Raw genomic sequence first — 17,197 nt, forward strand, 5'->3', positions numbered from 1 at the left:
CTTAAAACAAGTAAATAATAGTTCTAATTCTCTTACCTTTAATTTTACATGTGTTCCTTAATGATTGTTTTTTAGTCTTTGCGTTGAGGGTTATGGTGAGTTGAAGCCCCCCACGAATGCAAATAGGCTTGTCTGTTTGCCAAACCAAGTATGTTTTGATTCTGAAATAGCATCATGGGACACTAAGGGAATTGTGTTTTCCAAAAGGCTTCCTTCTTGTATTTTACTTCCTGTGTTGCATTGTGATTTCTTTTGGGTGAGAGGTGAAGGGTGCCATGGGTGTGGTCTGCCGTGGGATGTGGAGACTGCCTGAGTGACATCCCAGAGAGGAAAACAGTCATGAAGCAACCAAAATCAAGTTCTCCTCCAGAATCATAGTGTTATTTCAAAACTGGAATATTTCAGTCTGGGCATCTGAAAGCTTTTTTGATGGGAAGGAATTCCATGGAAAGAAGAAAACTTTTGCATAAAATATTCACTTAGTCAAATTAAATGGGAATTCCAATGGAAAAAAAAGTTTCTGTCATACATTTTTGACCAACCTCACTCTGTCTATTTAGAGCTGCTCTACGTATCTTTACAGTTGCATATCTCCATGACTCAATGGGAAACTCATTCAAATAGTAGACTCATCAAATCAAAAAGGCTTATCCCTTCTCTCTTCCTTTTTTACTTTAAACCAGCGTCAATCCTTGGTTTAATTATAACTGGTCTAACCAAACCCTCTTTTGCTGTGATCTCAGAAAGAGAGGTTTATCTTTCTTTCAGACAGAGGTGAAAGAGCTTCGTGGTGTAAGGATTGCTTTTGCGTACTGTGCACCTAGCCCAAGATTTTGCACCAGTAAAACTGATTCCACACAGCACTTTTACTTGGGCGATGTGAGAAACTGGCTGAAAATCACCATTATGCTTTTTGGTTTGGTTCTTGAGCATTACCTTAATTTTCTGAGTAGATCTCTTGTTGCATCTAAGAATAAAATTTCTATGCAGGAGGTAAAACTTCCCCTCTGATTTCTATGGTTTAACTGGCATATCTCCAATGACTTCACAGCAATTATTCTATATTACACCAGTGCAGATGTGTCTTGACGTTATTGGAGGCATTTAAAGGGAGCTGCCAAATGCTTTTATTAAAGCAAAAACTGGAAAAATGTTTCTTAAAACCCTGGTATTGGGCAGTGAAAACCACCTTTGCACTGCAGAACAGGTGTGCCCCATGGCTTGCTGTGAAGTCTGGTTCTCTGATCTGCTCTCCAGATCAAGGGACATAGTAGGAGCATGCTGTAGTTCACGTCCAACATATGCAAGGTTTCCTTTCAGTGGAAACTAAGGTGGTGAAGGGATTATGTGATCCATGACCACTGTAGTTCTGTGTGGTAATTCCCATTAGTAGATCATTGCTGGTATAAAAGGATGTTCTTCATTGCAGAACAGAGCTGCAGCCAGTCTCACTAGCTAGAATGCTCTACCTGAAGTTAATTGCACTTGACACCTGAGAAGCAGTTCAGTTCTGGTACCCAGTTCAGAATCTCCTCTGTTAGATAACCTGACAAGGGGTGATGGCTGTGCTGTAACTGGAAGACTTGCCATCTGGTATCTTCCAAGGTGTGCGGGAGCTTTAGAGATGTTTAGGGCCTCCCTGCTGTTGCATTGTGATTTGGGAAATTATCTGTATCTCGTTTCAATTTACAAAACCATCAGGGGACTGATGAGGGCAGTACTGCTCGTGGGAGTATTCCTGTTTCCCAGCTCCATATTTGGGCAAATTGAAACATTTTCTTTGGCTGTTTCTCAGCGACAGTGCTGAAAAGGCAGGTGACAATCAGCAGTAGTTTTAGCAAGAGGAGTATTGAGTCCCTTTAGGATGCACTATCTACTGACTGATAAAGCGCCCTTGTCCATTCATCAATCATTCTGTCACCCTTGTTATCTGTTTCATCCTCATGTCCTACAGATTTTTTTTTTCATTCACCAGGAAACATGCACACAGCTCTGAACTCCTGTTCTGGTAACATTAGTTCCAGCTCTACCACATTCATTCTTTGCAAGCCAGGTAGAGAGAGCGAGTGCCTAAGTTTGCCATGCTTTTATATGGCTCTGGCACTTCCTGGTTCTCGGTTTGTTGTAAGTCAAAAGATTATTATGCAGGTTTCAGTGATTAAATGATGCCTTTTGCTTTCCGGAACAAATCTCCATATTTTGACTGAATATCAGTTGTTTCAAAAGGCAAACTGCACTCCAGAAGTTATTTATTTATTATTAGCAGCGTATCTCTGAGAGCTGGACTTTGCTGGAAAAGCCTGCAGGATAATATTAAACATGACAGTGCTGGTAGAAGCAATGAACCAGGTAGGCTTGGGATGAGGAAGCGGAGGGGAATCATCAGCCAAAAAAATTTTTAAAAAAGCCCAAACTGCAATTATCTTCAATTTCTAAACCACTGAGTTGCTGGTATTTTCTTACAGGAGACTGAGAATCATTTCATGCTTCATATTCCACTTTTTTGTGCGCAGGAGTAGAAGTGTTCTGCTTTGTCTACTAGCCCTTTCCTACTTTCCTTGAAGTATCATCTGCTCAGCTCATGATGAGCTGCTAAGCAGTGCTGTGATCGTTGTCAGTGCTGGAGTTCTGTGCTTAGTGGTCTCAAGGGTTCCTGGAAGACTCCAAAAGAACTGGAAGAGGTGAAGGGAATAGTACGGGCACTGGGATTCAGAGAGGACTGAGGAGGAGAGCGTAGCAAGCAACGAGAACAAAAATGTTGACTAGGCAAAGACTATCTAAAGCCTCATATTTGGACATAAGGTGCTTGAATTACAAATGAGAAGGATACTTCTTACAGTGATTGCAGCAATATGTCTATTTTTTAACTCGGAACATGGTGTACTGTAAATGCAGGTTTATGGTACGGTCCCAGATTCACGGGTGTGCATTTATCCCCCAGGTTCTGATTCTTAGAATTTGATCAATATTCACAAGTTTAGGGTATTCTTCCAGTGAGGAGGAGTCACAAGGTATTCCCAGGGCTTTCTGTTGTTCTTCAACTGTCCCTGCATTATAAAATATCATGTATAGCCACTTCCTTTCCTGAGTACCCTCTTTTGGATGCAACCCGTGCTTCCTATAGTGAATCTTCATTCCCCGCCCTTGAAGCCTCCAGGTGGTGGGGCTTTGTCAGCTAGTCCCCTTCAGTAGTATGTACAGAGAAAGGAAGGAATGGCCTTTAGAGAAGCTGGGAGATTCCAGTGACAGCAAGGGAATCCTAGAGACACTCTATGATCCTTTGTTTGCCCATGATGCCAAGGTGGAGGCTTCTTAAGGGACAGAAAGTCCAAGGGCTCAAATGAGAGCAGAAGTATACTTATGGCCCTGTGCTGTGAGAAGCCTTTTAGGGCAGTGATCTCAAAAAAGGTGCTGGAGCAGGTGAAAGCTGGAGAAGTGAAGGAATTTAATAGAGAAGCACAGAATGCTTTTTAGGAAGAAAATCTAAATAAGGAAGCAAAAATGGAGATGAAATGACTTACAGCATTGTAAGTTTTAAAGATAGATTTCGTTCTGAATTGGAGACTGTGACTCCCACGTTCATTACTGGCTGAGTAAATGTCTGTAAATAGTGTTTTTTCTGATGAACTGTAGAAAACATCTTCTGGAAGAGGAGATAAAAATGAAGCAGTCTGCTCTTTCTGCTCAGTGGAGTACATGCATATATAATGTGTGTGTGCATGCAGCTTCATATACATATTGTATCTACTGTAACATCAGTCTGTTAATGTATTCCAGACCTAATATCATTCCCAGCCAACTGAAATGCTGAGCTGGCATCCTGGGAGGTAATTACTTTATTTTAATAGTCACAGAAGCATGGCACTGGAAGATGGGAAGGACCAATTAGTCTTCTTTCAGCTCTTTTCCCTCTGTGATACTGTTCCTTACCTAGGCTCATAAACATTTCTTTCGTGTCCTCTGTTTCTATTGAAGCATTTTCCCTTGCCAGGAAAGTTTCCTGGAGCCCATCTTGCAGGTAACAGAAATTTTGCCTCAATTCCTTTTTTTTATTTTTTCCTTTGGATGTTTTCTCCCCTAGTCCATCCCTAGTTGATGACTTTTTTTCCCCCACAGTTTTCCCAGAGAGAAGTTTGAAGCCTGATAACAGTAGAGCTGTGGCTGAGCGCTGGCTCCATTTCTGGAAATAGGCAACATCAGGAACCACGAGAACTACCCAGTAAATAGTGCTCCAGGTAATATTTGGGCTGTTGGCAGTTGGTTTCTCTGTGTACATCTCAGAGGCTCGCATCAGTGGGTCAGTTGTAATTTTGGAGGCTTCTTTGAAGGAGCTTTAGAATTGTCATCTCAGCAAAGTATATTTAAGTGTGGAAATAAAGGCAAGAGCTATTTTGAATGCATCTACAGCATTGAACTCTGCATAATGATGCTGTGAGGGAGCCAGTTATAAAAAAATTAGCGTATGCAATAGCCTCCTCCTATGTGTTTCTCTTCTGTGTTACCCTATTTTAGACCATTAGAAAGCAACAAGGCTGGTGGAGTAGCATCAGGGTACTAGAGAGACAGTAGGCTAGAAAACAGGCTCCTTTTCCCCTTTCCACCAAAACAGGGAGTATTGCTTTATTACTTTATTTACTTGATTACATTATTTACTGTTGGAGCATTCCTTGGGATAGCAAAGAACACAAATTCATTTGCATTTTGCAGCTACTGAATTCAGATAAGCCTTACAATTGTTGCAAAAATCCATTTCTAAAAGAAGTGAACAGTGAGTGCTGTGTGATGACGCTGTACATTTTGGCTTGCAAAAATCAGATGTGGAGAGAACTGGTAGCTATACTACAAATTAATGGGGGCCATTCCAATTACCCGGCAACAAAAAAGCAGAACAAAACAGGCTTTTTGGGTTTTATCTTGAGGTACCATATTTCCACATAATTTGTCAAGATACAACTGCAGAAATAGTTGCTACTTCTCTTATTTGTTTCTATATTCATGTGGATACAGACTCAAAAGAGATGTACTTATAGTACTGTTGAATACTTTACTCTTCCTTGAGTCTCAGATGATACAGAGTCGCCTAACCTGCTAGAGTTCTTCCAAACTGTACAAAAACATACACTTTTTTTCCCCGGTTAATTAAATGCAACCTGCTATGCAGGAAACCTGTGGCTGGTCAGGCAACTTAAAGGCCCACTGCTTCTCTGACCTGAATCCTGTTCGCATCCTGAATCACTTCTTTTCCTGAGTTAAGCATGGTTCTGATACAGCAACTTTTCTTCCAAAAACAGGAAACTGAAAGTCCATATTAAATCAGAATAAAACTTTGCGCTTTTCTTGAACTGTTGACTGAAAGACCTTTCAAAGGTGAATATTGCCACAATGAGGAGTGTCTGCATGCATCTTCTTCCTCAAGGGGAGACCTCTGTCTGGGCCTGTGGAGACACTTTAACATTCCGTGTCGGTGCTGGTGTAGCTAGAACTCCTTCCAGCGCATAAATACTGAAGTAGTCTCTCGTATCCTTAGGCTGGTAAACAGTCTCTGGGACAGAAGGCGCAGTAGATACAAAGTAGAATAAGGTGATATGCCTGAGCATTTGTGCAAGGAACTGTGTGGCATCTCCCATAAACTGAAATGTCCCGTTCATGCCAGGGGACACATGCAGTTTGGTAAAGCAAAAAGGAACCATAGGCTTGAGTTCAGGGATTTTAAGAACTGCTGAAGCTTGAGATATATGGTTTTGTTTCAGTCACAAGACTGGGCAGCTACAACAGGCACTGCGTCCTCTTGGTGAAAAAATAGCAACCTGTTCTAGTGAAGGAGGATCATTTGAACTAAAAATTCTGGGTTGCGTTCTTTCCCTGCTCATACAGATACAGTGAAGATGGAGTTATTTCCAGCTGACTTTAGAGGAAGTCAGAATAGCACCTAGCCCTCTCAGTAAGGCTGCTGGTACTCTAAGTGATTATTTTCAGAATTCATCAGCCTTGACAGAGTCCCATTAGAAAGCAAAACATGTCTTTGTCAGCCATTGAATTATCGGAATGAAGGAGTTCTGCTTGCAAAGCACGAGTCATTCCAGAGCTTGGCTCCTTCGGCAGTATGCTTGTTTGGCATACCCCTGCAGTCAGCTTGGAGGGGAAGAGCAAAACCGCTGTGCCTTGTCAAGCTGCAGCTCCTCTGTCCCTCTAAAGCCTCTGCTGATGGAGGCAGATATTTCAGCAGTCAAAGAGCCAGCAACACTCATGGCCATTTATTTGTCTTTAAGCAAGACAGTGCAGCAATATGTCAACACTTGCAGCAAAAGACAGGAGGGCTATTGCCTTAAGCAGGCATTAATAGATGCAACAGGCACCTTCCTTGGGTGACATCTCTCCCAGTTAATGGCAGCACCGCTGCTATCCTGTATTGTGTAGGCTGCTATTCACTTCAAACTCTGCTGGATGCAAGCCTGAAATGTGCCTTCTTTGGTGCAGAGGGCTCTTGTAACAGCTCTTCAGCAGGAGGGCTTAGCCCTAACGTAGTTTTGGCCCATGAGTTCTCCTGCCTGGACTTGTGAGCAGGTGAGCGTGTGTGTGAGAGATGGACTATGATGTGAGCTGACTGGGGCAGCAGTCTGGCCCTATCACGAATGTTCATGATGATGCCGGTCCTTGTCCCTGGACACTACCAGGACAGCATGTGTGCTAGCCATTAACTTACTAGATGTCAGAGTCAAAGTGAGCTGACAGATACATAAGCAGATGTCTTCACGCTGCAAAGTCATTCTCTCCTCTTCCATTACTCATTGCAGTTCTTAGAGCTACAGTTTTCTGTCTGTCTTCATCTCTGAAGAACCTTGTTTTAGTGCAAGTTACAGCACACTTCTTAAAGAGCTGGCTTGAAAAGCAAATTCAGATGGATGGTTTTACTGGGTAACAGCGTTTTCCTCAGAAAAACAGCATTTCTTTGGAGTGTAATTTCTGATACACTTCTCAGTGAGAAAGGCTTGAAAGAGTGTTGATGTTCTTTAAATGAAATGCTTTACCATTTTGAAAAACAAATAATTCAGTAGTTTAGAATACTGGTTTTTCCAGGTCTCACTCTTGAGCTGAAGGGGACTGTGCTTGTCCTCCTGCTTGGGGAAGGTAAAGACCCACTTCCCTTTCTCCTTACCCTTCTGTTCTGTGAGAACTTAAAAGTGAACAAAAGATGCTCTTTTCTTTCCAACAGCGCTCATAAAAACCTTTCTCTACTGGCAGCTGGAGAATGGGGAACGGTATTGTTCCTTCTTGCAGACAGGAGGTGAATGCAGATCTGTAATGGCATCACCTGATTGTTACCAGTTCCTTCACAGACAAACACAGGGTACAAGACATGAGAAAAGGAACAAGTAATGAAACCGGTAATGAAAACAAGGCTCCAGAGCCCCTCATGTAATTGGAAGTGCAACAGGAGAGATACACCTTAGACCTAAAATGACCTACCTAATTTCTTGCCTGCAGAATATTCTTATTTCTTGCTGCAATATTCCTTCATTTTGTAATGTATTTGCTTCTTTTTAAATTTAAAATAGCTACTTCAGCACTTTCCCTCTTTAAATGCTGTGTTTAATGCCAGCAGCCCTGTCTTCACTGACAGTTCTTGTAATAAGCAGTACTTTTGGAACATGCCAAAAGAGGGAGTGAATGCTGACAGAGAAGCAGTTCCCTTTCAGACTTCTCTGGTGCAAATGTTAGCTGGCCTAAGAAACTGGACTACTTGGAAGGAATCTCTTTTCTGTTCTACTATACTTGCTAAAATAACTCTGAAACTTATTGCCAGCTTTTTCTTGTTTAGCAGAGATCCCTATTTGAACTGCTTATATCCCTTTCCAAATTGCCCTGTGAGAGAGATCATTGTCTTGTTATTGGATGTTTACTGCTTGGTTGTGATTGCAGACTACTTATGGTGAGGCAGGATGGATGGGGGAAACACTGCATGTAAATGGCTTTGCAAATTGCTATTGCTCCACATTTTTTCTCCTCAGTGGTATTCAAGAGGCATTTTAGACCACTGAGTGTGGAGTAGAACCATCTGCATCTCTTCTCATTAAGATGATTAGTTCAAGGACAGATGCTTCAATGCTTACCTGTCAAAAGCGAGTGGGTTTTGTGAGACTGGGTAGACAGGTGAGCTCTGGATAGCCAAAATACTTCAGTAGCCCAATTAAAAACATCAGTTTTCCTCCAAGACCTCTGAGGAAACAAGACCTTGAAAAGTTATTTTTAGTGGCCTGTCTCACTCTCAGCTATGGGAAATGGGGTTCAGTTCTGGGAGTCTGTCTGAGGTACACACGAGACACCTGTGGCAGGGCAGGGGTGTTGGTAGGTAGAGTGTGCCGTTAAGGCAAACTTGTAAAGCTTTGCCGAGGCACTTTCCCCATGCAGTTTTGGACTCCACCTGTGCTTATTCTGGAATAATAATGGATTTTTTTGTTTTCCTCCGGTATGACAAACAGAAAATGAAAGAGAGAGGAAAAAACTATTAACATATTCCCTTCTTCTCTTTCTGTAGTCAGAGTTATTACGTGAATGTGATCCTTATTCACAAACCACTGTTGACTCCCTCTGCTGCACTTTTTAAGGCAATTTACTACTTTCAAAAAAAAAAAAATTCACTTCAGCTATGAGCACATTTACAAATGAGGCCCTGACAGTGGGAATGCTTAGTTTGTAAATCCCAAGAGGGCTGAGTCACCAAAAATCTGAACATCTCAGGGCTATTAAAATGTAGGCTTATTGCTTTCAAACTTAAGCGCTGATGAGGAGGAACCAGGAGGAACTTGGGCCCTAAGTTTTCCTTGTGACTCTCGCACAGATCTCTTCAGGGGAAGGTGCAGTGTAGAGGTAAGCAACGCTCAGAGCAAACGGCGTTTGAGTTCTAGCACTGACTGAGTAATCTGCGATGAGTTTCTTCACTTTAAATTTGCTTTTTGTTCTTTGTCTTCTCTTGCTCGAACACCAGCTCGAGAAAAAGACTCCTCTTCCTTCCTCTGTGTTTCTGTACTGCTTATATTTAACAAAGCCTACTGAGATGAATCTATGTTTGCCACCGCTTTGACAATAAGCGAGAAGGAAGTCTTAAGTGCAGCAGATGTTAACATTAAGTCTAGAATGATGTTAATTGCATTTTTAATCCAAATTTTTGTTTCCTTGCATCAGAAGATAACTGCTCATTTGAAAAGTTCCATTTGCACTCCATTTGCATACCCCTAGCCTGATGGCATACCTGGCCTTAGAAAGTTATTCTTAAATTGCAGAAGTGGAAAAAGATGGACACAAGTGCATTAGTTTCACTGTCTCTTTAAACCTTTGAATGAAGACTAGGTGCTTTCCTGGAGGACCTGCGGTAGCCAGGCGTGAGTTACAGGGCCTGATACAGTGCTAACAAGATGGTGTTGCTGGGACTGCTTCCCAGGCAAGCAGAAGAGCAACTGTTAACGGCCTTTGCTCTGGTCTGTTTAGACCAATGCAGAGGTAGGTCAGTCAGAAGCGAGAGGTAATGTAATTTAACACAGAATTTCAGTCTGTACTTCAGTGGCCTCTGTCACTCTTGCATGGGACATGTGGAAGCCCAACTAGCAATGAGTGCTGTTTCTGTCAAAGACCCTATAGCTGAGAGACAGATAACGTTAAAAGCTCTGACAAAAGAGGCATTGTATTAATCGGTAACAGGGATCTGTCTTATTGCCTCTCCTTGTACTAGAGTTCTGGCAGAGCTTGACTCTTGCTCATCATTAATTTCACTTGTTCAAACTGAAAGGTTAGTGCTCTCCTAGGGAGAGCACCTTTTCACCTGCAGTTATTTTGTGACACGTGGGCCCTCACATATTCCAAATCAACCAGAATTAGACCTGTTAAGATCTCTATTTAAGAAGGACACATACTCTTCTGATCCTCTGTTTGTGCTCATTGACTTTGCTGGCTATTTTTACCTGGGTTAAAATCTGTAGGATTTACTCCAATAGTAATTCTGTGTGATTAGTTCAACAAGTAATAAAAACAAAAAAACTAGCTGTTTATTCAGAGTGTAAAGAACCACAAGGACTTGAGTTTATACTGATCATATAGTTCTGCTCATTAATTAGAAACCCCTGTAAGCCAGATAAAATTATCATTACAAACTAGTGAAGAAAGTCACTGTTGGCCAAGGTCACACACTAGTGAGTGGAAGGGATGAGAAAAGAACGTGGAAGTCCTATGTCAGAGTCCTTGCTCTACCCACAAGATCACATTGCGTTCTGTCAGAGCTGTCTTTAACCAGGATCATACTGCAATAGGTTTTCTTAAGTGCTCCTGCAGACAGTCAGTCTCACCACATTGTGATCTGCAGTATATATTCAATATATATTTATACCTATTTTCCTGGAGTAGTCTGGAGCAGAGCTCAACAGCCAAAACGTAGAACTGAATTAATAAAGTACCCTCACTGCAATTCCTCCCCCGGATCTCAATACTTGGATCCAGTAGCCCACACTCTTCTCTTCTGTGAAGTGTAAGTGACTCCTTGCTCATAAGTAGCCACAACTTCTATGTTATGAAAGAGCATCAGTCTATTTCAGATCATACATTCAAGGCTTCTTGGAAGAAAAAGGCTAGAAGCAGCTTAGCAAGAAGGCAGGGAGGCCCTTTTTGAACAGGCAAAGTGTGCCCACCACTGGTAGATCTATCAGTGAGGACTACATCTCCTGATGAGTGCTGTTGCTTGACACTCAACCATGCTGAGTTTCTTTTTACTCTGTAAGTCTGCAGCAGAGTCTCAGGAATGGCCAGAGAGCAATTTTGGAGACTCCCTGCAATGCTCAGCTTTTTAAAGCTCTTCTAAGTGCACTTGTGTGAGCTGCATGAAGACAGGGAGGATACAGAGCGCTGCCCTACAGTGGCGTAGAGAAGCTTCCAAAATGTTTTGAGCATACCGGCCATAAAATAGGATTACGCATAGGCGATCTGGGAGGACGTAGGTGCCTTTTGGAAGCATGTGGTGTCTGTGACATGTTGGAAGATGATGAGACAGATGAAAGCCTCCAAGAAAAGAGAGAGGCTGAGAAGTGGAGTTACAGGTGCAGTCTTTCACTTGAAACTAAATGTAAGTATAAAATTGCAGTCATTGTAAGTTGCGCTCGCCAGCATATTGACGTGTGCTGTACACGCTTCACAAATTGATTTATGGAGAATTCTGCCACAGCCTCTTTTATGATGAGTCATAATGGTAAAAGTGTTGTCAAATTATGAATGCAGCTGAGAAAATTGTGGGCTACTAAAGTGTTTGCTGTAAATCTATCCAGTGTATTCTTTGTTTGAGTTATATTTATACCTCCCCTTCATTTTGAAGATATATTGAAACTCCATCCCAGGACAACATTCTTTGGAGAGTCAATAGAGCAGCAGATTAAACGCAACAAACAAAACCAAATAAATTTGAAGACCTTAATGTTTTATTTGAATATCAGTAGTTTCCTCTTGCTTTTGACCTTCCATATTTGCTTATTCTATTGAGACAATCCTGATATTAAAGTAATATGCTGTATTTTGCCATTTTATAATTACTTCTTAAGTTTACTGACTCTAAGATAGATGCTACTAAGCTAAGGTCCATTAAGCCTTATTGATTGATAAAAATCCATATTATACTGCTGTTCACTAGTGATTATAGTCATGGGACACAGGATGAACGTACACACTAGCTTGCTGCCTGCCAAGCAGTGAATGATCTTCATATGCTTCTTTGAAACTATTCCCAACAAGTGCCAACTCCATTAAGTTCCTCAGAACAGAGTCTGCCTCTGGGAGCTACTCTTAGTTAAGATACTGTCACTTGTGCAGTGATGACGATTGTGTGACAGGACTCTGTTAATATTACGCCGGGATTATCTCCACTATGGTTGTGTGTTCTTATGTATCAGTTTATAATCTGTTTATTTAATAGCCTTGTAGCAGCATAGTTGCAAGTAAGCGAGCTTTGGGGAAAGTTATATTGCCAACTCAGCATGTTAAGGATTGTAAGCACCCTGAGCCCTGGTTGTTAGTACAAATTTCTATTATCTCAGCAGTTCAGCACGTAACAGCTGCCTCTAGAAAAGGCTTTGTATCCCAATACTAAACCTGTGTTTTACATCTACAGAGGAAAAAAATATAAATGCGTATTTGATTAGCTGTTAGGGAGCAAGTTACTCTTTTATAGGAGACTGAGAATGTACTTGTTGCACCCAATTCTACATTTCACCTTTACTTTGTTTTTTCCCTAGCTCAAGTGTGCATGCTCCATTGCTGTTTAGCATAGATTTTCCTTGCTGTACTTCCGGTCTGCTCCTTTGCAGTGGCTATTTGGGTAGCACTGAGACGTTCCATCTGTGGGGCAACGATATGTGTAATCATCTGTCTTTATCCTTTCAAGTCTAACATCCAAGGTATCTCATTTCTGAATGAAAAACATCTGTCTTTTATGAACAGCTGCTTGCCTGCGGGAGGCTGACCTGAGAGCAGGTCATTGCACGACATGAAGTAGTGCTCCCGCCTGTAGGGCTGCGGCTGGTGCCGAGTGCCATCTGCAGCAGTTACTGGTGCACGCGAGCGGGGAGCGCAGCCGCAGCCGATGAGAGCTGCAGCGTGTGCTCAGAGCCTCCCATGCCCTCTGCTCAACGGCCTCCGTGCCAGAGGAGTCTCTGCAAGTGCTTCTGCTTTCAGAGTGGCTGAGGATCTTAAACCACACTGCAAAGAAGCATTTTCCCTGTACAGGGAATCATCTCCCTTTTTAACCTGCTTTGTGCTTACTTCAGATGGCAATGCTGGGATTAAATGACCTGTGCTTTCTCGTCCTGTAGTCTCAGCAACGTTAGACCTTATGGTAAACAAACTTGTATCTTCTTTGTATAGTGCCCCTTTATGAAAAAATGAAAAGGGCCTAGCTGGAATCTCCACTGGTACGCCAAACGCACACACAGAAGTCTGATTGTGCTGGGATCTCCCTTGTAGGTTTTCAGACAAAGATTACAGTGTTTGGAGGAGTGAGCTGTCTTTTATGTCCTGTAACCATGTGAGCTGCTGTGCTGTCATGCTCACTGACAAATAACAGTATATCTTATTTCTCACAGGGCTTCCAAAGCAGCTGAGGACAGGACCTTAAGGACAGTAAGTGCTGAAGTAACTGGCACTGAGAGGAACGGAAAAAGATGGCAGTCCTTATTTGAAAGAATTAAACGCATGGACTCTCACTGATAAGAAACCATGTCAAAAAAAGGACGTAGCAAGGGCGAAAAGCCTGAGGCACTGATTGTTGCCCTACAGGCTGCCAATGAGGAACTCAGGACCAAGCTAACAGACATTCAAATTGAGCTGCATCAGGAGAAATCTAAGGTGAGTGAGGATTTGGTTTTAAAAAACAGTATCTGCACTGAAGGAAAAAAATCACATGGAAAAAACTATATCACAGAAATCAATAAATGCAACACAACTCTTCTCCAGAGCGGTGATCTGATTCTTTCTGCACATACAACATTTTCATACTGTGGATGCCCTGTTGCTTCAGTGGAAAAGCTTTCTTTTTACGGAGGTACAAGTTCAAGAAGCATCTGGCCCTCAAAGGGAGCAGTAATGTCTTTTGTAACGTCTTTGGCCGTGTTCCAGTTAGTGGGTTTCATCCTATCCACTCAAATTGTCTCTAACTATACTATTTTTTTTTAATTTCCAGTGTCTAGAAATTGTGTAGTGTTGCTGTTTTTTGAATGACTGCTTATTTCAGCAAGAGATGCCTTTATTTCAAAGTTGAGTGAAGTGGTCCTTAAATGTATAGCATGACAGTCCGTTTGGACCCTTGTAATCCATCTGCAGTGCAGCCGAACTGTATTTTGTACATTAAGGTATGTATACATTGTTTAAAGCTTGCTCAGGTACCAATGGTCTGCCAGAGTTACCATCTCTGATATCTAAACTTAGTCTAAAGCCAGCTGGGTAACATACACTCAGGGCATAGCCACACCCCTGCCTACAGCATAGACATACCTGTGAAGGTTTGAGATGCCACCCGTGTATTTTAGAAGCCTTTGGCACAACCTCAGGGCTGCAGCTTCAGCTCTTTCCTAGACCTTCTGTTGAAGTCTTCCCACTCTTTTCTTGCATTCTCTCTGCTAGGGGAGCCCTTGTAAAGAACATGAGATCCCTCTGTACTACTTCAGTCTTTTTAACGAGTGAAAAAGGCAACGGGCTGGGTGTTATCCAAATATAAAATACTGGCTGTTTTTCAGGTACTCTGCACATGTCCTGCTCACCTTACATTAAAATGCTTGCAAGCAGGATTCGCTCCTAGTGGTTTCTTATCAAGTGGGCTAGAGACAAGGCTACCTGAAGCCAAGCATCCCCCACCTGCTGCCAGGTGGCAGCCGCGTTTTCAGAGGATGATGTCTATTAATATATTTTTCTCCAGGTAGCTTATAGTTGAAGTCTATCAATCTGGCTCCAATTCCTTTGTAAATAAGCATATACCCTGGGCAAACAAACCCGGATTGACTTGCTTCTAGCTTCCAAATCTGAATAGCCACAAATTCTTCAGCCTCTGGGAAGCCTTTTTAAAAAAAATTATTTCTTTAGGGAAAGGCTTTCATGCCAATATATCAAGGTTAACCATACTGATAATCTCAGACAACCATCAGCCAGTTCAGTATAATTGTAGGAGGAGCCAGAGGAAAGTAAGAGTAGCCAGTTCTGTGTTATCTGATTTTCAGATGATGTCTGCGGGCATTGTTCCCTCACCTACCAATGAAATTTATAGGCATTAATTTACAACCTTTTAAACTGGACAGGATTTGCAAGCTGCAAGAAAACTGACACCATCATGCTTTCAAATTCACTCTGCATCCTTTTCTTTTACAGATGGCTGATGGCAGCCTTGGAAAGCAAAAATGTTTTTCGATTCTTTTGTTTCTTTTTTCTCTGCAAGCTTTGGCATTCGTGTCTTGCACACAGGCAGGGTTTATCTATTCTCCTAAAGAATTATAGGCTTGCTGCCAGAAAGCTGATAACCCAGGGAGTTTCCCTAATGCCTTTCTTTATATTCTGAGTCTTGCTGCTTTTCTTATCACTGCATCTGTGGAATTCTGCTATGGTAGCTGCCAATGCAGATTTTTGTTACTAGTCATCACTTCAAGGATGGCACAAAATAGCAGGAGTTACAAGAGTAGGAAAATCTTGAAAACAAAAAAGAGTTATCTGAAACATATGTAAATGTGCAGGAAGGAGATGAGCAGAACATGAACAAAATGATGAAATTGCTTGAGCTTCAGTAACTTCCAGGTTGCCTGTCCATAAATGCTCGCTACCATACCTGTGACCAAATGGGACTGGTACTCAAGGAATTGTCATTATGGAGTAATGAAGGGCTAAAAACTAGTCTCTGGAAGTAGATCACACTTGTGAATTTGTCTGTGGTTTGGATGCAGAGGAGCAGCCACCGCTGCAAATTTTACTTTGATCTGGAATTTAGATTTTAGGTCTTTCCCTTTTTCCTCTAGGCATAAGCAGGTTCAGAGTGGACGTTTTGGTACAACCTTGTCTCTAAATTCAGGTTAAAAATAGGATGCCAAGCCAGCCAATCACACAATATCAGAAGGAGCTTTAAGAAAGTGTTCATTCCACAGGAGGAGTCAAACAAATAGGATCTCTGGACTTTTCCTGTCTCTGCTAGCAATAAGTTCACTCTTCCAGTGAATCCAAAGAAGGTAGAAGGTAGAAGGTAGAAACCTCCTGAGGCATTATGGTCTTTTATTAAACAGGCCTCTAGTCTGTTTTTTTCAAATGTAGTTATCTCTTCTCTTCTCTTTTTTTTTTTCTCCTCCACAAAGGCTTCTTTCATCCTCCCTTTTTTCCCCATCATAATGATGCAGTATCTACAAGACAGTCTAACATGACTAATGACATTTCAATTATATAAAATAGGCAGCCTGGAAACTAACAGCTATAAAAAACAGGCATCCCAGAGCTCAGCTGGGTTTGTACTCAGGCTCTGGCTGGGTTTAGTCTTCATACTGCACTGTTGTGGATACCCAAACTACGTGAAAGTATTGTCATGCCAAAATAGATCAGTTACCATCATTGCACCTTGTTTTGCAGTGCATCAAGCTTACTTTTTAATGAACAGGAAGAGATATGTTAATGAGAGAAAGAAGGCATTGGGCTTATTTTTAGTCATGAATGTTCAAAGTCAAGGCTGGACTTAGAATGAAAAAGGAGTGAAGGCAAACCAAAAACCTGCCTTAAGGACATAGCTGGGGCTAAGATTAGGTATGGCTTTCTCTTCAAAAGTGTTTGGTGTAATAAGAGCATGTTAATGTCTCGCACAAATCGTATAACTATGACTAAAAGAGATTGCAGTGCACCCTGGCTGCAAAGTCTTTTTGTTGTATCTGACATTTATTATTGCACATATTTTTTTGTATCAATAACTTCCAGAGTCCTTGGGAGAAGTCAGTGGGAGTTGCAAGTGCAGACCACCTTTGAAAAGCATATATTTTTAATACTTTGCTTGGAAAAGTTCTTGTGCATTCCAGAGCCCTATGGAGGAAGTGTTAGGAGAATCTTATAGATTTGTTTTCCATGGAGCCCTCTGAGACAGGTGCATCTCATTTTTAGAATCTATTAATAATCAGAATGACTTTGGTGACTGAAAATGAAGTAGAAGTATGCTTTCAAACTCTTCTTCCTCAGCTCCCCTTGAAGGCTTCTTTTGGGGAAGATATATATGAAACCAGATGGGGATAACGTGAGAGGGGAAAAAACAAGTCAGTCAGCTCTGTACATATAGCTGATATACCCTACCCTCTCTAATTCCTATCTAAGTAATCAATTAGGCCTGCAGGCTAGACCACCTGTGTCTCTTGGAGGACCTTCAGATGACCCATTACTCCTTTTATTCATACTGATTTTTCTTTGCCTTGCTTTTTCCTTTTGAATATGAAAGGTTTGCTCACTCTTGTTCATTCTTTGTGGTCTTCATTTAAAAAGAAATTTACAAGGATATTCTTACAGTCTTTGAAATCCTCCTTTTCTTTTTCACTGTGAATAATAAACCTACTGAGTTTGCTTTGAACTTGAAGCATTTCCTTATCAGTTGTTTTCCTTTGGTGTAGGTTTACCCAGGTTTGTTGTTGTGGGATTGCTCAGGGGTATGAAGTTGCACCTAGAGATA

The 17,197-nt window shown here is 41.6% G+C and overlaps 1 protein-coding gene across 11 annotated transcripts in view; it reads left to right on the forward strand.

Moving 5' to 3' along the window:
* JAKMIP2 (janus kinase and microtubule interacting protein 2) overlaps positions 1-17,197 on the forward strand; it is a 78,402-nt gene that overhangs the window by 27,446 nt on the left and 33,759 nt on the right. For 9 of the 11 annotated variants that reach the window (XM_068959551.1, XM_068959556.1, XM_068959548.1 and 6 more), the window contains exon 2: positions 13,113-13,374. In XM_068959551.1, coding sequence (XP_068815652.1) covers positions 13,246-13,374 — 129 coding nt within the window. In that variant the 5' untranslated portion in view covers positions 13,113-13,245. Of the gene's footprint in view, positions 1-4,116; positions 4,236-13,112; positions 13,375-13,726; positions 13,878-17,197 lie in introns of those variants that run through there. The other 2 variants (XM_068959554.1, XM_068959552.1) reach the window with 2 other exon arrangements.

This window comes from Struthio camelus, chromosome 13 (assembly GCF_040807025.1).
Source record: "Struthio camelus isolate bStrCam1 chromosome 13, bStrCam1.hap1, whole genome shotgun sequence".
Taxonomy (NCBI): Eukaryota; Metazoa; Chordata; class Aves; order Struthioniformes; family Struthionidae; genus Struthio; species Struthio camelus.